Source organism: Parus major, chromosome 10 (assembly GCF_001522545.3).
Source record: "Parus major isolate Abel chromosome 10, Parus_major1.1, whole genome shotgun sequence".
NCBI classification, from domain to species: Eukaryota; Metazoa; Chordata; class Aves; order Passeriformes; family Paridae; genus Parus; species Parus major.
In genome coordinates this window covers 498814-521189 of record NC_031779.1, presented here as the reverse complement: position 1 = coordinate 521189, position 22376 = coordinate 498814, and the positions used below count along the sequence as shown (strand labels likewise).

The following is a 22376-nucleotide window of genomic DNA, read 5'->3' as shown; positions in this document are numbered from 1 at the left end:
GTTAAGAGTGAGCAAAGAATCTTCTTTAGCCTTTTTTAGCCTTCACATTTCTCATTTTGGAGACTGAAGCTTTTTCTCTTCCCAAGCTAAAGATGCTGTAAATCTTTATGTGCCCGGATTCTTCATCTGGGTGTTCTGGGGATGCTCCAGCCACTCAGGTACAGCTGCAGAATTCCAGGATCTCCAGACAACTGTTCCATGCATTGCTCCCTTGATTGTTCAGTGTGAGTTTGGGAGCTTGTAAGGGACTCCTGTAAGCAGATTGACCTGTAATTGTGTTCTGCTGGCCCTGCTGGGGATTGCTGTCCTCTAAAGCCCCGAGGACATGCTCTGCTTTATTTGTGACTATTTTTTTTGTCTGTTTCAGATTTTCCTTGTGGTCCTGACACATTACTTGAGTTGGGATAACCAGGGCAAAGCTTAGCAGCAGGAATTGACTATATTTGAATGAAAAATATGTCCATGTGGGTGATTTCTGCTGAAGTTTTAGTCCTACATTTTCCTCTGTTCTTTAGGGTGGAGGGCAGGACCTGGTACACATCTCATCGAGGGAGGTTATGGATTGCAGCTACTGCTAAAAGACCTTCCCCTCAGGAAATCTCTGAACTGGAGGCCACCTACAGAATGCTGCTTCAGAAAGGTGAACTCCTCTCCTTGGTTCTTGGAGTGATTTGGTACATTGAGCCACGTAATGAGCAATGTCCAAAATCCCTCGCTGCTGAGCAGGGAAAGCTATATATAAAATTAAATTTCCCAGCCCTAGTCCTTCATGGGGAGGATCCTGACCTGGAAAAGACACAAAAAAAGCGTTAAAATGGCTGTATGTGTTCTTGTGCCTCAAAAAGTAGAGGTGCCTGGAGGAGAGGGAAGGGCATTTGGGGATTGGAAGACCCCAGCTGTGTGTGGGAATATAGGCTCCCTGAAGAGAATGTTTCTTTGCTGCAGATGTGGAATTTCCAAGTGATTATCCCTCAGGATGCCTCCTGGGCTGTGTGGACGTGACTGATTGTTTATCACAAGAGCAATTTCAGGAGCAGGTGAGTACAGAAATGAACCTTTCCATGTTTGCATTAACCAGCAGGTTTTTAAAGTGGTGGAACTTGCCTCTGGAGAAGACCCTGAGTGGAAATTTCAGATTGTGTTGAGAAGACACAAGTTACTGTAGGGATTTATGTGGCAGAGGACATGAGGGGGCCTGGCAACTCAGGACAGCATGGAAACATGCCACAGTGGTGGTGCTGTGCTGTGGGACCTGTGGTGCCAGAGACACTGGCTGCCCTGGCATAGGAAGAAGTTGCTTGGCCTGTGTGGAGGGATCGTGGTCCCTAGCTGCTGGATCTGCCTGGTGCTTCTTACCGGAGCTGGAGGTCACAGTGGCCTCCCTGCTGATGTCACACTGGCCTAGCTGGTGAGTGTTGTGCCCTGCTTGGGGCATTGAGTGATCTGGAGACACAGCCATGGAAGGAGGGAGCTCTTTCCCACCAGGGAGGATGGGCAAGAGAGCCACAGGACTACCTGTAGTGAAGCAAGGCTGGAAGCAGGAGTCTTTTGAGAAATCTCAGCCCACAAAAGTCTATGAGTGATGCTGATGATGATGATGATGTGTGTGCAGATGTGCTGAGAGCATTGGCAGGTGGCCTTGTGAGGCCACTCTTAGCTTGGGATGGTTGTGGAAGCCAGGAGAGGACCCTTTGTAACTGCTCTGCCTGTGGTTAGAAAGGGAGGGAAGGATGGTCTGGACACTTTAGGCCAGTCAGCTTCACCTCGTAGAGAGATTGCTCTTAGAAGCCAATTTTGGGCACAGGGAGGAAGAGGATGTTAGGAACAGCCAGTGTGGATTTACCTAAGAGTAAACTCATGCTTGACTAACCTGATGACCTTCTTTGATGCAATAGGTAGTGGAGAGTATCTATTAACCTGCAGTCCTGGAGGAGTCATAGTCAGTAGAAGTATTATTCCTCTTTGCACTAGTCAAACCACATCTGGAATACTTGGGCCACCATAAATTGTTGAAAAACTGGAGCAAATCCCATGGAGACCACAAGGGTGGTTAGGAGCTGGAGCCCTGTGAGGAGAGGCAGGAGACAGAGAGGTCTTCTACTACCTCGAGATTATTGGGAGACAGAGCCGGGCTCTGTGCTGACATACGTGGGAGGTGGGTCATAAATTGAAAGGGGAGGGTTCAATGTAGCTTAAGGAAACAAATTACCATAAGGATGGCCCAGCAGTGGGGCAGGCATTGCTCAATGGGTTGAACATTCTTCATCTGGGAAGATTTTCAAGACCCAAGAGAAAAAAGCCTCACCTGAATTCAGTGTTGGCCCTGCTTTGGTTGGGAGGTTGGCCTAGAGACCTTCTGAGACCTGAGCCTGATGCTGTGACTGACTCCATGCCCAAAATCTGCAGCAGGAACTTTTCTTGGGGTGTGTTTGATGGACTTACAAAACCTGGACTTGGCACCAAGCACAACACAGCTGTTCTGATCCCACCTCATCCCTGTTTACTCCACTGCCCCTTGTGCGCATCCCGTTTGGTCTGGTGGGAATCACCAAACCATGTAGGGCATGATAGTGAGCCATCACCATTTTGTGAGGTGGAATAGATGGGTTCCTTGGGAAGGATGATCTTCACAGCATGATCTTGCTGTGAAGAGCTGGAGAGGCAGCAGGAGGTGGGGCTGTCGTTCAGGAAGTGCTGCTCTGGCTTTCCAAAACCCTGTGAGGTTTTTACCTGGGAGAGATGCCTGCAAAAACAGGGACTGTATTTCTGGTGAGGCTGTCTCTTAACACAAGAAGAAGGCAGAGAAGTTAGAGTATGAGCAGCAGAGGGAGCTTTGGGACTGGGATACCATGAAACCTACTGGAGTTTTTGGCTTAGTATGGGAGCAAGCCTTGGGAAAGCAAGAGGAAGGGGCACCGAGGCTGGTGTGGAGCTCCTGTGGTGGAGGGATTTTCTTTTGTAGCATCCACTAACAGACTGTTTGGGCTTCAGTGGAGATTCCTGTCCATCTCCTGCTGTGGTGGAGAAATAGATCTTGGTCTCTTACAAGTATTTTTCTCTTTGTCACAATCCCTCCTCTTCCTTTGTAGATGTGTTCTTCAGGTATTGGTAGAATGGTTGGGACAGCATCTCTGATCTGGGAATTGTGCTGTAGGTAACTAGCTTTAATCTTCCCATGGAGGACCTTCACAATTAGCCACATTCTCTGGAAGTCCCTCCCAGTTTCTGGGCACTGCTTGGCTGCAGAGGCACAGGAGGCAGAGCAGTGTATTCCAGGAGCACCATTATCCAACCTGTTAATGACAGATTTCTCTTTCTCCTCAATGCTGAGGCATTTCCTGGGTTGTATTTCTCTGGCTTTTTGCTGCTCCTGTATTGCAAACTACTCATAACTCCTAATTTCCTGCCTTGTTAGGGTGATTTTGTCTGTTTTTCCTAGGATTCCTTTAAGTAGCAGTAATTTCCTTCGCTTGTGAGCTAAAATCCAGAGATGTGAGCCTTTCTGCAGTTGATTTCTGAGAAAATACCTGTTTTTTTGGGCTCTCAAGAGCAGCAAGTGCATCTGAAGGAAGCTGGGCTGAATTTAATTGCAAATATCAGCATGATGACAAAGTGTACAGCACCAGCTCAGAAATCTGAGTAGTGTCTTGCTGGGAGTAGGAAATTCCGGTTGCTCACATGGGTGTTTCAGCACAGGTTCATCAGCAGCACCAGCACTGTGATCCAGCCATTTCCTGGTGTGTGAAGATTCCTTGTATCTCAGGGACCAAGGCAAGGAATGTGATGCTTTTTCACCACTTAGGGCATGCAGAAACATTGGGTATTTTCAAGGAATGTGTGAGCAGGCGAGGGGAGGTGATGCAGAGCAGAGACCTCTCGGGGACTGAGCTCTCGTGGAGCTTTTCCAGGCGCTGTGCTTTGACTCACACCTCTCCTCCTCACAACCTCCTGTTTGAGGCTCCTGCATGTTCCAGAAGAAATCATTTCACAAGTGCATGGTGAACCTTGCTTGCAGGTTATACCAACCTCCTGAGGATGAAATAGCTCCTGGCTTGCTTATGGTGTTTTGATGGTGATCCAGTGTTTTTTGGCATCCACAGAAGCTAGGTTTGTTTTTCTTCATCCCAGGGGTGCTCACCTGGAGAAGAGAAGGCTCTGAGGAGGCCTCAGAGTACCCTCCAGTGCCTGAAGGGGCTCCAGGAGAGCTGGAGAGGGACTTGGGGACAAGGAGTGCCAGGACATGGGGAAATGGTTTCCCACTGCCAGAGGGCAGGGTTAGATGGGATATTGGGAAGAAACTGATCCCTGTGAGGGAGGTGAGGCCCTGGCACAGGTTTTCCAGAGAAGCTGGGGCTTCCCCATCTCTGGGAGTGTTCCAGGCCACGTTGGACAGGGCTTGAATCAACCTGGGCTAATGGAAGGTGTCCCTGTCCATAGCAGGGGGTGGAATGAGATGAGCTTTAAGGTTCTTTCCAACTTAATCCAGTCTGTGATTCCATGGTTTTGTGGTCTGTCCCCACTATGACTCTCCCATTACCTCTCTGCCCTTTCACTGCTGTCACCCAGTCCCTGTTTAGCACTGTCTGCAGATTTAATTTCCCTGCTGTTTGCATCCTCTCTTGGGTTGCTAATGAAGATGTTGTGGCACCCCGCTGGTATTTTTCTATCATTATCCTCATTTAATTTTCTTTTTTTTTTTACACTTGTGCTCAAAAAGCCAAAATTAAGCAGTGCTGTCCCAGCAGAGTCAGAGACCCATTCCCTGCCAGAGCTCTTGCATTATGACCAGGGAGGGGTTATTTATCCACATTTTTACTGCACATGTAAGCCTGGCCTTTCATCACCACTCAGAGGCGGCGGTCCTGCTTTCCTCTGCCCTACCTGCAGCATTTGCAGCCCGACTGACGTCCTTGAGATGGTTTGCAGATCCTGAGGATGTGTGGGAAGTGATGATGGAACAGGATCTGGAGTGCTGGAGCTGGCAAGGAGCAGAGGAAGAGTAGAGACGTCCTTGGGATTAGGATCAGTGGCACGTCAGGTACTCTAATCCCAGTAATGCTGCCTGTTGCATGAACTAGTTAAATCTGCTCCTCTGGGTCTCTTTCCCACGTGGAAAATAAAGCAATTCTTCCAGTCAGATGTTATTTACACCCCATTTTACTGCTCAGAGCTGTGATCTTCAGCTTGAAGCTGCTCTGGCAGCAGAACTTGTGTTCAGGTAGGAGGGTCCAGCCCAGGTGTCCAGCGTCACCTGCTCTGTTCTCAGGGACCTGCAGCAGGAGCTGCTTCCTCAATTCAGCCCTGGCTGCCTGGTGCCTGGAGAATCTCTGAAACCTTGGGATTTCCAGTTGAGCTTTGCACATCTTGCCCCTCCTCAGAATACATTCTGGGCTCATTTCCTTCTCTTCCTGGCAGCAGCCCAAAAATCCCTGCTCAAGACCAGAATGGTTCCTTTGTTACACTTTTCAGCTTGAGGTGACCTGGAAACTTTTTTCCCCCTCGGAGATCCAAGCGTTCACTATGGCTTTTCCTTGCTCCGGGGCTGACGTCACTGACACCTTGAGCAGAGCAAGGAGCTGCCCTTGTTTTCCTGCAGGAGGTGTCGGTGACTTCAGCAGCGCCCACTTGGGATCTGTGGGATGGGGCAGGCAGGGCTTGGCACAGGACTAAAGCCAGCAGGGAAGTGTTTACATTGATGCCATTTCCATGTGCTCTGAAGTCCATGTTCATTTTCCTAATGACTGATCTGAGAGACTATTGAATTGGAAAAAGTGTGTTTCCTGCTGCTGTTTTGGTGCTTGATAGGTGTGTTTGGTTTATTTTGAGTGCAGACGCACACCGATACTGGATAGAGCTATTATAGTAGGCTGAAATATTGGCTAATTATGTTTGATAGGAGTTAAGTGTTTGTTTTTCATTTCTAGGTGATCACTTAGTGTCCTAAATCTGCACAGGGGAATATGTAGATGCTATTTTTGTGCATATTTTGAGATTGCAACTATCATTTAAATGGGCTCCAGCTTTCCCACTCAGAAAATTTGGGTTTAAACTCTTGGCTGCTCTCCCTGGTGAAAAGAGCAAACAAAAAAAAAATGAGACTCAGGTGCCCAGTGCACAGAACTTGGTTTAGATTCTCAAAGAGGAATGAAGAAGAGTAGAGACTTTCTATATTTAGACTCCAGAAGGTGCCTGTTTAGATTATCTCCAAATAAAGGAACAATAGCCCTCTGGGAATATTTTCCTAAGGAGTTAATGGGAGGGAGAAACACAAACATAGACATTGATGTGTACTTCTAAAAACAGTATAAATGCATAGAGACTTTTTATGAGGACCTGGTCCCTGAGGGAAAGGTTTCCTAGTGCGGGCTCCGAGTGAGACAAATGCCTGTTTGTGTGGTACTGTGGCTGTCCTGGCGCCTTCCTTGCCTCCACCACCAGGATATTTGCCTTCTCATTCCTGAGGCACCTCTCCCCAGTGAAGGACTTTTAGCTAGGTCAGATATCCTTCCTTCTGGAGCAGTCTAGGTGGCTGTTAATGATTGCAACCCATGAAAGGCCTTTGAACTTTACAGGGCCCTGCATTCTCCTGAGCTGAATTTGTCTTTTCTGCGCAGCCAGATGCCAGATCCAGTGGTGTCAGGCATTAGGCTGGCTCACAGGGTGATGCATCTCTTTAATTCAGGTTCTCACCCCACAAAATCCCCTGATTTGTGGTTGTGGGAGCAGAGCAGGAGTGCAGCTGGTTTGGATTAGAGACGGTAAGAGATGGGGGAGTTTTTCCATATGGGAAGTGCTTTGGTTTTCATCAGAGGCTCTTCTGAGCCTCCAGCTGCCTTGCATAAGCTAGCAGGTTTGCTCAGGCCACTGCTCAGGCTGTTAAGATGAAGGAGTGATTGTCACTTGATGATGATTAATTTAGGAATGCATTAGCATGCCAAAGAAATCGAATGATAGAGGCCTGCTTGCCCTCTCCTCTGGTTTCCTGAACCCAAGGGAGAAAGTGAAGCCAAGGCTGAAGCATATGACTTAATTAATGATGACTGTGGACTTTGCCTCTGCTACCATTTCAGCAAACTACTCATGAGCTGGCAGGGCCTTTTCCCTCTCTCAGATGTGGTCACTGATACTTGCTGCCTTCTCAGTGTTTGGGTTTTATTTTATCCTGAAACTGAGGGTTAGATAAAACTGACCTGGAGCCCCAGGTCAGGTGCCCCACTGCCTTCCCATCCAGGTTGAGCTGTGGCCACCCTTTCCATAGTGATCCCAAATACAACCCCCACAGCACATGTAGAGTGCCCAAGGACTCTGCTTGCTTCAGCTTTTGTTGGTGTGTCATTGATTTCCTAACCCTGAACAGACCGGTCGTTCCAATGCATTTCCTGCTCCTGTGAGAGATCCCATGCGAGGGGTTGAATCCATCCTGGGAGCAGTTGCTGCATCATTCCTCCTTGGGGAGCAGCATGGGGAGAGGCAGCTGCCCAAGGGCGCCAAGGCAGGGACACAGCTGGGCTGTGCTCCCGACGTTTGGCCTTTCTGGCTTGGCTGTGTGTCCTACCCTTGTCCTTTCCAGCTCTGATTATGAAAGGACTTTGTGAAGCTGCTTGAAGTCTGACTGTGTCTAGTCAGGTGCAACTCCATGAGGATCCCTGGTCCCCCTCATCTCCTTGCCATTGCTTTTCCCTTTTCCTTGCTGAGTCTGTCCGATGGTGTGGGTGATGGGGCTGCACTGGAGCTGAGCTTAGCCCTGCCCCTGCTATCCTTTGGCACAGGTGGATGAAAACAGCCCTTCCAGCCTAGCACCTTCCCAAATATTATTCCAAGTCCACCCAGTTTCTCCTGAACTGGTTGTCAGGTGCTCTATGAACATCTCCAGCCTTTCCAGGTTTTTCCACGGGCAGGTGCTGTCCTGGGCTGGGATGGGAGCTGCAGGAGGGTGTTGGTGGCTGTAGGTCCTGCACTGCTGCTTCGGGGAGAGCTGCGGTGTGCAGCAGCTGCTGCTGGCACTGCTGGCTGCTCTGGCTGTCCCACAGACAGGAGCCCTGGCACACTGCTCTGAGTGCACCAGCACAAGTTCGAATTATAAATCTCCATTTCAAAGTCCTGTTATTACTTGCTACGTTTTAATTACTTCCCCTGCCCTTCAAATCAAAGTACAGCCTATGGAGTAGGAACACCTCGATGGGAGCTGGGCTCTGGGCTGGAGGTGGATTCGCCTGGCCAGGGAAGGGTCCAGGGGCGATCCCAGCCTGCTGGGCCTGGAGCTGCTTGTGTACCAGGCAAGCATGCGAGGGGCAGAGCAGCCGAGGGCTGCCAGGCATTGTGGCAGGAAGAAGGGGAAAGGAAGGCAGGCTCACAAAATTCCTTGTGCATCCTGGTGCAGGGAATGTGTGCCAGCGCCTGAGCTGCCAGCAGCAGCTGTAAGCGCTCAGGAACAGCAGGGAGGATGTTGACTGCAACAATGCATCAAGGCTGCGGTTTGTAGCCTCCTAGTCAGGCAGTTAACTTTTTTTCTCTTTTTTTTTTAACAAAGACATTTTGATTGCCAAATCCATAACCATTAGCAGCTGTGGTTTCGAGCTGTTCCTTCCTCACACGTTGCAGTCTAGACCTGACAGGCTTTCAAACAAAAGTTTGGCTGATGGCTTTTGTTTGGATTTCTTTGTGATTCTACTTTTTTCCCTTCTTTTTGTCTTCAGTTGATTTGAATTGAACATCAACCCTTATCCCTTCGCTAGCACAGCCTCTGTGGAGCAGCTCCGCTGCATCTCTGAGCCCTTCCATGGCCAAGGACAGCTTGTAGTGTTCTTTGGGTGGATGTTCTGAATGTTTCTGCCTCAAGCTAGAAAATTTGGCATTTCCAGAAACTTGGATCTGCTTCAGGGTTTCTGTTTAGGAAAATGTTATATTTCTCCTGGGCCAAAGGCTGGTTGGCCTACGACCTTAAAAGATGGTGCTTGAGAACGTGCTTAGAGTTGGAAGTGTGATGCAAGACTGGGTCATGAGGGCAATGGAAACGTGGAGTGAAGCGCTCGGTGCTCTGCAAGCGCTTTTCAGGACTGGAGGGCTGAATCAGGAGGTGACACAGCAGTGGGAAGCTTGGATCTGCTGTTGGCAGTTGTGTGTCACCTTTGGGTGAATGTGCCCTGCAGCACTCAGGGTGAAGGCTGTGTTGGGAAAATTGGCTGGATAATTCCCCAGAGGGAATGTCCTTGTAAAGAGATGATGGAGACCACTGTTGTGGGAACAACAGACAGGGAGCTGATGCACCTAAACCACTCTCCTTGGAAAAGTGACAGGCCAAATGTGGCCTGGGCACAGTGGCACCCACATCCAATTAAGCTTTTTCTCTCATATTTGGTGGCTTCATTTCTTCTGGATTCATGTGTTTGTGGTGCAGGCACTGCTGCAAGTGCCCCTTTTTTGGACACAGCACCCCCCCATCGTTCCCAAAAAGCTGCCCATTTTCTTTTCCCTCTTGCAAACCACTGAAGAAACATTTTCTAGCTGGATGGTGAGCAATTTCCCTCCGGAGAGGAGGAGAAAATGGCTGGTTAGTAGTTAATTACCTGTTATGTGTCTCTGACAGCGATGAAGCTTATGAGGCATGAAAAAAGAGCGGATCCACCTCTCCCACAAATCACCAAGAAAACAGGGTGAAGGAAGTTTGGCTCCCAGGGGATCCCTTGCATCCTACTCCTCTTTTTGCATGTGGCCATGGGGTGTCTCCAGCACCCAGGAAGAGCCCAGTGTGTTTTTCTGCCTGCTGGGGGGAGCTGATTTATTGCCACTGCTGGATCCAGCAGCCCCACTCTTTGAGAGGAGATGCTGCCTCCACCAGGATGATTTTTTCTCCTTTGAATGCATTTTATGGTAAACTCTCTTGCCAACACATGGAGTCTGCTTGCTTTTATTCTTTCCAGACAGCACTGCTTTCCAGTGCTGCCTCTTTTATTCCAAAGCTCTTGGAGAGCAGCAGGGAAATGAAGGCTGGAGCGGGTGTCCTGGCCCGGCGTTGCCTGGCAGAGCGAGCCGTGTTTTCCCTGTTGTTCACCGAGCAGCCACGCCAGGAAAATGATTCACCCCTTTCCATCATGAACCTTGCAGAGCATCTCGAGCAGCTCCTCGCTGCTGGTGCCCCTGGCAGCTGTAAGATGGAGAGAGTGGCAGCGGGGAAGGATCACAGGTTCCAGCGTGCAGTTCTCCACCGTGCTCCGGCTGAGCGGGATGTGCGCTCCGTGGTGAGGAGAGCAGAGCTCAGGCTGCACTGCAGGGCTCCACAGGCTGTGTGTGAAACCGGGACTGTTCCCACCCCTTTGTGTCCCGAGGCCTTAATGAGAGCAGGAATGCTCCTGGAGGGTCGCTAAAGGAGCTGCCGGGAGCGCTCTCGGGCTTTGTGCTGTGCAGAGCCGCTGCTCCGTGCACGCAGTGCCTTTGTTCCTGCCTCGGATGCACCGGAGCAGAGCTCATCTCGTTAGTGATGGTTTGGCTTCCCCCCAGGACATTTTCCTTCTGCTCTTTCCATTCCCCTGCCTTCGGGTCATGGCGCTTGGGTTCAAGCCAGTGCAGCTTACTGGGGAGGGGTGCAGCAATTGAGGGGCTTGTGAAAGGCCCTTCTCCGTGTTTTTTTCTCCTTTGGAGGTGGAATCGGGATGAGCAAAGGGTCCCAAATGCTGTGCTGGTACCACGGATGCTGAGTGAGCCTGCAAGGCCCCAGCATCCTGCTGCAGGCTTTACCTAAATTGGAGAAAAAAAAAAAGGTAACAGATTGGTGTGGGGGGAAAAATATAACAGGAATTTTTTTTTCTCAGATGTCAGAGAAGGTGGGTTTGTGTCTCTGCTGGCTCTGAGCTGGCTCGTCCCCTCCTTTGCTCTTTTGCTGTGGGCTGTGGAGCGGGAGGCTGGCAGCCCTGCTGCTATTCCTGGTGGTGACAAGCTGGTGATGGGAGACGAGGGATGGTGAAAACAAAGTGTAGGGAACATTCATTAGCAATTATCCCTGCTTGCAGCTTGAGCTGGGTGGCTATTGGGGACCTCTGATAGCCACTTAATACGTGTTCAAAGCGCTGGCCCTGGCGGGAGGGTGAGTCTGGTGGCTGGTTTTTAGTGGAGCCTAGCGCTCAGCTCCCTTTTCCAGCTTCATTTAACCTCGAGCTCTTCCTGCGGGTGTTAAGCTGCCTTGAGATCTGCTTTTCTCTTCCCTCCCACCTAATCTCCTCACAGCTGGGATCTTCCAGAACTGTTAGCAGCAAACTGAAGCCCAGCTGGAGAGGTAGGACAGGCGGGGGGGACAGTGCTTGCATGGAGACCTTGCGTAGAGCGTGTCCGTGGGGTGTTGGTGGGAAGCAGTGGGAGGAGCAGCTCTTGGTGAGCCACATCAGCTTGTTTGCAGCCCACAGAGCTCACTGGCCTCCCACCTGCCTCTTGCCAGCCGACTGCAAGGTGGCAGAAAGTCTGAAAGGAGGCTGAATAATTTTTTTCACACTGTAATTTCATTGCATAACCCCACTCTTTTTGAGCTTGCCTGGTCATCTGCAGGATTGGAGAAGGGTAGGTTTGCTCCTTCTTGAGGGACAGTCTGGCCTCTGGACTGTGTTTGTTGTAGCCACCTTCTAAATACCAACTTGCCTCCAGGTAGAGGCAGTGTAAAGCCTGGAGTACCAGCACCTGTCTTATTCACACCCCCAGTATAAGAAAGATGAGTGCTGTTGAATTTAAGAAGGGACGTCCCCTGTCAGACTCCTGGCTGGGTTTGATTCTAGATCTGTGGAAGAGAGTGAGCAGGGTTTCTCTCTGAATTTGCCTTTTATTTGGAAAACTCCTGTTGGAGATTGTCTTTACTGGTGATCACAGAATCCCAGACTGGTTGGGAGTTAAAGTTCATCTCATTTCATGCCCTGCCATGGTGTGAAACATGCCTTCCACTAGACCAGGTTGCTCCAAGCCCTGTCCAGCCTGAACAATGTGACAGGTTATGCTCTGTCCTCTCCCTCTGCCACACCAGCTCTGGGTTTTATTCCGAGCTCAGGTTTACTGAAATGATGATGGGCTGCCAGTGGGGTGGAGTAGTTGTGAATAAATTTTTTCTCCTGTCTCCTAAACTTCCTGTGTTGCAGACAATAGAGTGACTCGACTGACCTTTCAGAGCAGAAACTGGGAAATCAGGTTTTGGTACTTAAATTTGGGCAGCTTTGGACAATGTAACAGAAGCAGACCTGTTTGGTGTCTTGGTATCAGCGTCTCCACTGAGAGTGGAGCTTCCTAAATTTCTGTGGGATGAATGAATGGAATGCAGTCATGGAAGGGCCTGGGGGAAGAAGGGAGCTGGGCTGTTGGTTTGGCTCAGCATCTTGTGGGAGCTCAGCCTCATCTTCCTCACCTGGGAGCATTCTGACTCTAGGCAGAGGAGAGGGTTATGGCTTTTTCTCAGCTCCAGACCACAGGAATATTCTGGATTTTTGTTCACCAGGATGAGGTAAGAGGTTTCTGGGGTAGGTACAATAGGAAGCCTTAAATGTAGCAGCTGGCTGAGGGGCTCCTTCCCTGCCCCAAGGAGTGAGATGCCAGAGGAGGGACCAAAGCTTTTTAAAAATGAAGAACACAGAGGGATATGGCTCACAGACAGAAATGCACCCTGGCAGCAAGGTGCAAGGCTGTGGTGTGGAAGCAGGAATTCAAGTCACAGTTGTGGCATCCACCTTGGCCTGGAGATTGGATTGAGCAGGAACTGTTGGAGCTGAAGGCTTGATCCTGGTTTTGAAGGAATGCTGTCAGTGGAGAAACTGACTGGCTGTTGCTTGCACTGCTGGTGCCTGTTTGGGAGATGTTCCCTGGATGGGGCTGTAAAAGGTGTGAGGGGGACATGGCGGTGTCCAGGTCCACCTGGGAGATGGCTGAGGGGTGAGGGGATTTGGAAAGCAGTTGTATTCCAGCAGCAGGACCTCGGCAACACACCTGTCCTGGCTGCCCCACCTGGCTGGAGAAACCACAGGCTGAGCCAGGTGTAGTGGAGCAGGAAAGGATCAGCTCTGTGGCCAGGTTTGGGTTGCCTTTGGTCCTCCCGCCTTGGAGGACCTTGGTCCTTCAGCTTGTCCTCAGGTCCTCCAGCACGGAGGTGCCACCAGTCAGCCAGGCGATGCCGACAGCGACAAAGCAGTGCCAGCATTTCACACTCTCCAGGCGTTGGCCGGGGATATTCACATTGGCTCTTCCTAACCTTCCAAGATCCTCCTTCCCTGCAGATGGGAAATGAAAATCCTTGGCATGGGCATGGAGCAGTGGAAGCAAGTCAAGTAAGGTAACTCAGCCAAAAAAGAAGAGAGAGGAAGAAACCTGTCCAAGGCTGGGTCGGTGCAGCAGGGCATGGGCGCAGGATGCGGATCAGCGCGGCTCCTCCTCCCCGGCACGGAGCTGCATGGAGCAGCTGACTGCTTGTACCTCTCTCTTACTCAGTGCACAGCTCTTACATGCTCTTGTAAAATGAGAGGGCTTGGAAACGCTTCCCCTGGTTGGTCCAATCCCGGCGTTGGGCTTCTGTAAATCTCCCTGAATTGCTGGCAGTGCTGCCAAACCCTGCTGCAATGTGGGGAGAGTGGGTTGCTCCCTGCTTCCCTTGCCATGCCCAGCTGTTCCAGGGCAAATCCAAACTCATTTTGGCAGGTCGGTGAGAGCTTTTCAAACACTCGGCCTAGGAGTCATTTGTTAGTAACAAATGGGGGATTTGCCAGGACACGCAGCTCCATCTGGTCTGGCATCCTGTCCCCTCCAGCAGCCTTGATGGATCTGCTCAAGGAAGGCAGGGGAGCAGGAAAAAAGAGAAGGCAGTTTTCCCATGGAAGGAAAACGACTTCCGCAGTCTGTTTGAGCAGGGTTTCCTGGAGCATCCTCGTGACATGCACTGGCCTCAGTGCCTGTCAGCACCAGCTCTGCAGCTCGTGGACAATCTGAGGTGAGAGCTGAGATATACATTTTTTATGACTGTTTTGCATTTCACCTCTGAATGCCAGGGAGGCTGAGCTGCAGCCAGCCAGGATCTTGGTGTGCTTCCTGCATGGAGTGGGTTTTTTTCTCCTTTTCCCCCACATGGCTAATGAGAGAAACAATTTTAGAGGTCTATTTCCAACCTAAACGCTTCTATGATTCTGCCTATGAGTCTGTTTATTCTATTCCTATAAATTTCCCCCATGTCTTCAGTGTGGTAAAGTCCCTCTATTGACTGTGAATGGAGTCAGCCCTGAGCTGGCCCTTCTGAGCCATCACCTTGGTATGTAGCAGGTGTGTTGCTCACCCTTTAAATGCAAGTAAATATCAAGGAATGCATGTTCCCCCAGCAGGACACTCTCCAAATCTCAAATCCTTGATTGAGTTCTGTGAGGAACATTTGGGGATGTATCTGTAGCTGGGACAGCTGGTGGTGGCCGCTCTTCTGATGGTCATTTCAAGGCTGGGTTTGGCAGGTTGTTTGGTTGAGGTACTGGTGTGCTGTTCATGACCAGTTAGGGATTAGTGGAAATACTCATTTTCCTTGTCATCTGAATCCAGGGATGCATGAGGCTGAAGATCTGTCCCTTGCCAGTCCCAGTGAACAGGTGGGCTGATGATGGTAGGGCCCTGACTGCCTTCCTCTCTCCCAGGGTTCTGATCAGCCTAAATCAAGTGTGAAACCACTGGGGTAGCACAGGTCTAAAGGTGCTAAAGGAGGCTGAAAGGAGTTTGGGACAACCCAGGGTGAGTGGATCCAAAGAGGTAGCAAGCTCCAGCAGAGGCATGGTGGGAAGACCCTGAGCAAGGGGCTTGCAGAATAAGACCCAAACCTGGAATTGTTTGGGTTTTTTTTTCATTAAAAGTTCTTCAAGTGGTTTGGTCTGAGCTGCTACAGCCTCCATATAGCCCATGTGTTGGCTTAGATCCCTCTGTTCTTGCCCACTCAGCTCTTTCTGTGCCCATGCGGCTGTCCTGACTTTGCTCTCTGTGTCTCTCTGTGTTTCACAGTATCCAGACCTGAGCCAGGAGTCCGGGTCTCCATTTGTCTTTATCTGCACTAATCCCCAGGAGATGGTTCTGAAGTTTCCCATCAAAGGAAAACACAAAATCTGTAAGTAGTAAAGTTTCCCCAAAGCCCCCCCAGCCCTTGGAGCCGGATGCCCTCGCCACCCCAGCTTGCCATTGCCAGATGAGTTCCCAACCTTTGCCGTCTGCTCTTTGATCTGGAGGTGTTTGTTTAATGGCTCGAGTACATCTGTAATACTTTTTGTGTCTTCGGTTCCCCTTTCCCCAGATGTTGCTTCCTTTAAAATACATGCTTCTTCCTGCCTCTGCAAGCACTCGGGGAGTCAAAGAGCAGTGGTGGCGGTGGCTGAACTGCTGCCAGCATTAGCCTGGCTCAGGACAGGAGCCGGTGCAGCAATGCCCAGGCACATCCAGGCACCCTCCGCATCCCCTGGTTCCAAATCACGCTCTTGGATCTCAGGGCTTGAGCAGCAAGAGCTGCAGGGCCAGATGGATGTTCCCCATCTGCAGGCCAGTGGATGGGATGTCCTGGCAGGGCGCACGGGGAAGCGCCGCAGCATCTGTCCGCGCTGCGCTTGCCAGCGTCGTTGGTCCTTTTTACGAGCCACCAGCCCCTCCACAGGCTGCCAGTTATTCCTGCCCACTGCTATAAAAAGGATGGAGGAGGGATGAGGCAGCTGGGGAGCCCGCAGTCAGCTCCGGCCTTATTAGCAGCCTCCCCAGCACACAGCCCGGGGAAGGCACCGCACGTGCTTGCAGGGGATGTGAAAAATTAATTTGACGGGCTAAAAGCAGCAGAAGCAGGAAAAGTCTTGGCTGTTTATTCAGCAGAGCTGACAACTGGGTGATCTCCCTCCTTTCCACATGGATCCTTGGGCTAGTACCTGGGGCTCAGGAGTGTTGGCATTTCTCAGGACTGGTTAATAAGGGCTTTTTGAAGCACAGCAGAGGGTTATTTTTGTTGGCCTTGAGTGTTTTTTTCCCTCTCGGCTCAGGGAAGCACTTTTCTCCCACAGCTGGGTGTTGGGATGTCCTGCAAAACCATTTGATTGAGCAGCAGCTGGGAGGTGCATTCAGCCAGTGGAGACCAGTGCTTGGAGGGCTGCAAGCGCTCGAATCTCACTTGTGGTCCTCCCCCTAGATGGGTTATTCTGAGTGTCAGTGAGCAGGCAGGAGTTACTTTGGATGCAAATCTTGGCTGTGGGCGAACAGCCTTGTGGCCCTCGCGTGCTGGTGCAGCCACTGCATCCTTTTTTTCCCTTGTTTTAACCTCCCCTTTGCTCTTGCCAGGCTTTCCTGCTCCTTCACTCCCACCTCTGCCTCTGTCTGGCCATGGGTGGAAGAGGGTGAAGCCGCTATGTGGCTCCTGTGCGTCTGCCTTGCCGGGTGCAGGTGCTGCCAGTCCCCTCCCCATCTGTCACATCATCTCCTTTGTGTTGTGACACTTTCCTGCTTGGAGAAGGATCAGTCTAACAGCCTGGAAGGAAGCCGGCTGTGCTGGCGGCTGCCTGTGCTCCCACTCCCACTGCTGGCCCTGCCTTTCCTGCCCTCCATCCCAACAGGAGCTGTCACAGGAGCAGCGCAGCAGGGCTGTGGAGCTGCATGTTCACCTCCCAGAAGGGACATGGTCCGTCTGGGTGATATTTATGACAGCCTAGGGAAGGAGCAGGGAAGCCTTTGACCTATCATCGACGCAAGGCGCTGTTTTAATAGAAGCTGGCATTGCATCCCAGGCAGTCAGAAGCTTAATTCTCCCAGCTGGAAGCAGAGCAGAGGGAAGGTGCCAGCTCACATCCCCACCTGGGCTTGCTGGCTGCCCTGGTCTCCTTGAAACCTGGCTCAAACCATGACAAAATGCCAGTTTGTCCTGTTGGGAAGCCAAGCCAGAGCAGTTTTCCTTGCCAGATAACAGCATGGACCTCACCACAGTGACATCCGGATGCTTCTCTGTTGCAAATTACTTGTTTCTAGTGGCCTGTGGATGGGGAAAAAACCCTAAGATGCTTCTTGCTGCCAGGGTGATTGTTTTTGTGGAAGGGATGGGTAAAGAGTGTTGCATCTGGAAGCACAGCTCTCCCTAGATACGTCCCTATGTAGTTTCAGCGCATGAGGACAAAGCTCATTGCCCTTTCTCATTGGAGATTTTCTTGAATCCAGGCAGAGCTACCCTGAAGCAATCACTTAGAAACCTCCCTCCAACAGCCAGCAGCTGGAAGAGTGCAGAGGAGCAGAGGACATGGTGTGAGACAAGAGGCCTTGAATCATTGAGCAGAAAGAGCAAGGGACCCTGGGGCTTTGCCTTAGTTTTAGCCTTTTCTGAAAGGTTACCTGTGTGGTGTTTTCTAGCTGGAGGAGCAGAGGAGATTCCCAGTGTTTCTGGGGTCCAGGAGAAGCAGGCAGGCACATGAAATATAACAGCCCTGATGACAGTAGGTGGTGTTGGGGGACCAGAGTATAGAGGGAATGTGAACTTGCTGCCTTTCTCTTGCCAAAACCTTGCCAATACCTGGCATTGGGATAGGGTGGTCTGACACTGTTTCTGGATTTGCTGGCTCAGCCTGCTTGGGTGCCAAGGACTGGAAACAGCAACTGCAAGGAGGGGGCCTTTTCCTCATCCTTAGGCAGTGGTGGGGAAGGTCTTCTCTGGGGTGGCCAAGGGGATGGAGGATCTCCCAGAACATCCTCCAAGCCACGTTTCAGTTTGTGGATCTGTGGCGTGGTGATCTGCAAACCATCCTTGTTGAACTGGAGTTGGGATGTTCTCTTGGCTTGAAGAGAAGGTGATGGTCACTGGCTGCTTAGGAGCCATTTTCTCTGAAAAAAGAAGCACCTGCTTCTTATGGCACGTGGACATTTACCAGCAGATTTTGGAGCAGTGGCCGAAGTAGAACTTTGGAGCCTGGTGTATCTTGCCCTATCTCTGATCCCAGCTACAGAGACAGGATGAGGCTGACATTTAGAGGATGGGAAGATGGAGGGGAGCAGCAGGAAGGCAAGTCCTAGGGAGATCTGGCATTAGAGGACGTGACCAGTGTTGGCTGCTGGCAGAGCCTCTCTGGGAGCTGGGAGAGCGGGGACATCCTTGCATTTTTACAGGCAGGAAGAAGAGGACAAAGACACTCCTCTGAGGGAGCACATCACTATGCCTGGCTTCTCTTCTGCCTTCTGCAGCAGGAGTTGCCCAAAATCATGTGGTGTTCTGGTGTCCTGCTCCTCTCCCAGGTGGGAAAGCAGAGCTGGCAGTGAAGCCCCCAAGGAGAAGGACAAGGAGAGGCAGTGTTTTCTCCAGGTCCCACTGGAGCTGCTGGCTGAGTTTTCCCTGGTGGCAAAGGCAGCAGATGGCCTCGGAGACCACCAACCTGGCACGTGACAACGTGGAGCAGGTGTCCCCACCACGCTGGGTGCCCATTGCGCCACCATCCCAAGCTGAGGGTTTGTTGTCCCCAGTCCTGCCTTAGATGGTCCCCCATCTCCTCCCAGTATCGATGCACATCCCATGGGTAGGCACGGGGATCAGTTTCCCCCCTGGTAGTGGCAGGAGAGTGCTGGATGTTAATTTACTCTTCCTGTCGAGTTTCCCCCTCTCTGGTGTCTCCTGGCCACGTCGGACACGCTTGCCCCTGGCTCCCCAGTGTCGCGCCTGCGGAGGGAAGCTGCGGCGGCTGGAAACGCCTGGCTCCTCAAGCAGGATAATTGGATGTGACAGGAACACACTAACTAGGAGACCTCGCTGCCTCCAGCTCATTTGCATTGCAAATAGCATTTAAAAATAAAGAGTGATGAGGGTTTGTTGTGTTTTTCTTTTTCCTTTCATCCCCTCTTTACAGGGAAGCTGGATGCAAAGATCCATCGCGGAGCAAAGAAGGGGTTAATGAAGCAGAAAGCCGTGGGGTGTGCACCGGGGAGCAGCACTGGTTCCCATGAAGCACCCAACTGCCTCTGAAGGCTGCCAGGATGCTCTTCAGCTCTGGAAAGCAGGTGCAAGATGGATCCCTGATCCCAGATTGTTTTTAGGTATTGCTTTATCTCTTGTATCCTTAAAGTATTAAAAGAGACATGTTTTTACCAAGACCTGGCCCAACAGCCCCGTGCTTCCAGGGAGGTCCTGCGCTGCAGACGAGGGTGCGTGGGAGATGGAGCTTGACAGGATGTGGTTCAACAATCACTGGCACCCCCAGGAGCAGCAGGTCCCAGAGCGGGCTCGGGGAGCTCTCCAGCAGCAGGCAGCCCAGCTCCATCCTGGCTTAGGCAGGATCTCCCTCTCCAAAAAGTGCCTTGAGTTGTTTTTGGCTCTGTGGGGTCAGACACATGGAGGAGAAGCTGGAGGGATGAGGGGGATGGCTCCCAACAGCCAGAGAGCCTGAGCCCTGCCAAGTGGGAATGGGAGGTTTGGGGTTAGGGGTGGGCTCTGTGCCTGCTCACAGGTGCTCTTCCAGCCCTTTGGAATCACTGCTGAGTGCCCAGCCTTACATCCTTCGGATTTGTACCAAAGCAGCAGCCACCCCCCAAGACCTTGCCCCCAGCAGCTGTGTGTAGAGCACCTGTGGAATAAGCTGAATTTCGACTTTTTCTCTACTCCCTGCCACTGGGCCTCCCCCAACACTGCTGTGTCCATGCTCATCACGCCCTGCTGCGTACTGGGCTGTGATCCCTTCGTGCTGCAGCGCTCCAGGCTCTGCCTTGCCATGGGCTAAGAGCTCCTCCTCATTACCCTGAACCCACCCTGCTCTGGGGGGGATGGAGTGACCCCCCAGCACTCCCAGCATCCTTTCTCCTCCTCTTTCCCAGGAATGCAGTGGGAGCTGCCAGCTCAACTGCTTGGCACAGTCCCTGGGTGTGGGTTGTCCCAGCCCTCTGCCCCACAGGAGAGGAGGAGGAGGGTGCAAAGCATTCATAGTGCTGAAGCACTGGAACTTGTCCCATGCCATTTGCCCTGGGAGTTTTCTTTTGGCTCCCTTTGCTGTCTGTAGGATCTCTGAGGTGCTGGAAATGATGGGGCTGGATCCAACACCCACCCACATTATTCCTCAGTGGGAAAATCCGGGTGTTTCAGCTCTGAGCTGCCTGCAATTGGCACAGAGTTCATGGTGTGGGAGCTGCTGTTCAATGTGGCCAAGGGTGATGGAATTCTCCTGCTTCCATCCTCCTCTGGCTGTATCTCCCCCTCCATCCACTCTGTCCCTTGTGTCCCACCACTGTGGTCCAGTCAGCTGTGCTGGGATTCCTAGAGACTTCACTCCTGTACTCTTCTCACATGGAGATCCTGCTATCTTGGTGGGTGTCCCTTGAGAGTGATGGAGAATATCTGTGGTGCCATTTGGAGTAGAGCTGGGGAGGGATGAGGGGCCTGGGGAGTCATCCTGGGGTCTTGGTGCCTTGGGAAAAAGGAGGCAGGACAGGCTTTCCTTGTGGGCTGTGTGGGAGAGGCGGGACACGGCGGCATGGAAGTCAGCACCGAGGGAGGAGGTGCCAGGCTGGCTCCAGGTGCTGCAGCTCCAGCTCCTGTCCCAGGAGTGCAGCACCATCAAACGAGATCATGACAGAGTGGGATCTGGTACCAACTCTGTGATCCCACAAAATCCCACCTTCCCATCACGCCTAGTGCCTGTTAAAATCCCCATCCCAAGATGCTTGCCCAGACGGGTCACCCATCCCATGCCTGAGCCAGGCTTTAATATGAGCCCATGATTTGGCTCCATATTAAACCAGACCCATCTCTTGCATCCAGCTCTGGGAGTGGCTGCTGCCTTGTTGTCTTCCCTGTCCTTTGTCACTCACATTCACATGTACCTGGTGCCTGTAGCTTTCCTCCCTAAGGGTTTCACATCCACCATCACCTGTAGGATTCTGTGGGATCTCTGACAGCTGCAGGGAGGCTGGATCATGGGCCCTGCTCGTGGTCATGGCAAAACATGTTGTTGGAGCGATGCCCAGATCATTCCCAATGGAGCTGCCTTGCCTGGCAGGGCTTTTATTTTCCTCCTGTGTTAGTGGCATCACAATTTTGCTGGGAAAGATGCACTGGCCCATCCCTGGCTCATCCTGTGTTCCTGTCTGATGCTTGTTTTTCCACCCTTGAAAGCACCATTCCTGGTCTGAGAATTGCTGAACATCAACACCAAATGCCCATAAAACCTTTTACACAATCCTTGAAAATACTTCAGTAAAAACTGACTTGGTTTTATTAATACAGGTTGTCTTGGAGCCTGCCAGCATTGGCTCTGTGCTGTGTGAGAACAGTTTCTCCTTGTCAGGATATGGAAGGATTTCTCCTCTTTCTCTCTTTTGGGCTTTAAGAATTCTGATCCCTCTTTTCCCATTGCTTTAAATGTCTTCTGGTTCCCTCCCACCTGCCCCAGCCCCAAAAGCCGGTGAGACACCCAAACCTCTGGCCTTCTCGGTATCACCTCCTTTGCCAGGGATTTGGGTCTTGTGTTGTCCTTATTTGGGGCAAAAAGCATCAGAAATTGGCTTCTCTTACAGTGCTCTCCTGAAACCACACTGGATGGTGGCACACTCAAGGAATAGTGGCACCTCTTTGGGCTGGAAAACTTATAGCAGAACCTGGCTGGGTAGATGGAGTTGGTGCTCCCCTCTCCATCTGCAGATTCCTGCATGTCCCTGCTCCGTGCTCAGCGCTGACAGATGCCAGCTGGGATCCTGCATCCCATCTCCCATTGGCACAGCTTGCCACACTGATTCACCTGCCTGGGTTTGGGGTGTCACGGACACAGCACTGGGACATCTCCACTGAGGTGAACCGAAATTTCCTCACCAAATGGTGGGGCTGATGCTGAGGCTTTGGGAATGCAGGTTTTGGATTGTCCAGGAGCCAGGGTTGAGGTGAGCTGGACTTTCCTTCCAGGTTAGCAGGGCCAGTGCTGAGGCTTTGGGTGGGAATTAGAGAGTTTAGGTGACATGTCCAGGACATGAGAACGGCTGAAGACTCAGGTGCTCTTTCCATTCGGAAGAGTGTTTGGAAAGGAAAAGTGGCAGAGTGGGGCACAATGTAATGGATTTTGAGGTAGGTGTGGATGCCCCGGGGAGGTGATGACTTCCGCCCCCTGCCTTTCTGTGCTGGCTCAGGGAGCTACAAGCGTGGCCTTGGGGGTACTGTGCCGGGCTGAGGTCTCACACGTCGCCTCTCAGAGAGTGAAACACCCCCAAAAGATTCCCCCAGCCATTTCCGAGGAGGCGCTACGGGGGCTCCTGCTCCTAAGGCAGGGAATACTCCGCGCCGGGCTTTGTCTCTCTCCGGCTCCTGATCCTTCAGGCGGTGGATCCGCTCCGTGTTTTCCCGCCGGCCGGGGACGCCGCTCCACGTTCCGCCCTCCGCGTTTTGCGGCGCGTCCGCCCCGCCCCGCCCGGCG

General features: G+C 51.7%; 1 protein-coding gene across 2 annotated transcripts in view; it reads left to right on the top strand.

Moving 5' to 3' along the window:
- Positions 1–22376, top strand: part of TRIP4 (thyroid hormone receptor interactor 4) — a 44640-nt gene that overhangs the window by 8578 nt on the left and 13686 nt on the right. Inside the window, exons 10-13 of one of the 2 annotated variants that reach the window (XR_001523602.3) lie at positions 516–640; positions 946–1037; positions 14989–15091; positions 18834–19020. Coding sequence is in view for 1 of the 2 variants with exons in the window: in XM_015639200.3 (XP_015494686.1) it covers positions 516–640; positions 946–1037; positions 14989–15091; positions 18834–18949 (436 nt within the window). In the remaining variant the exon portion in view is untranslated. Of the gene's footprint in view, positions 1–515; positions 641–945; positions 1038–14988; positions 15092–18833; positions 19078–22376 lie in introns of those variants that run through there. The other variant, XM_015639200.3, reaches the window with a different exon arrangement.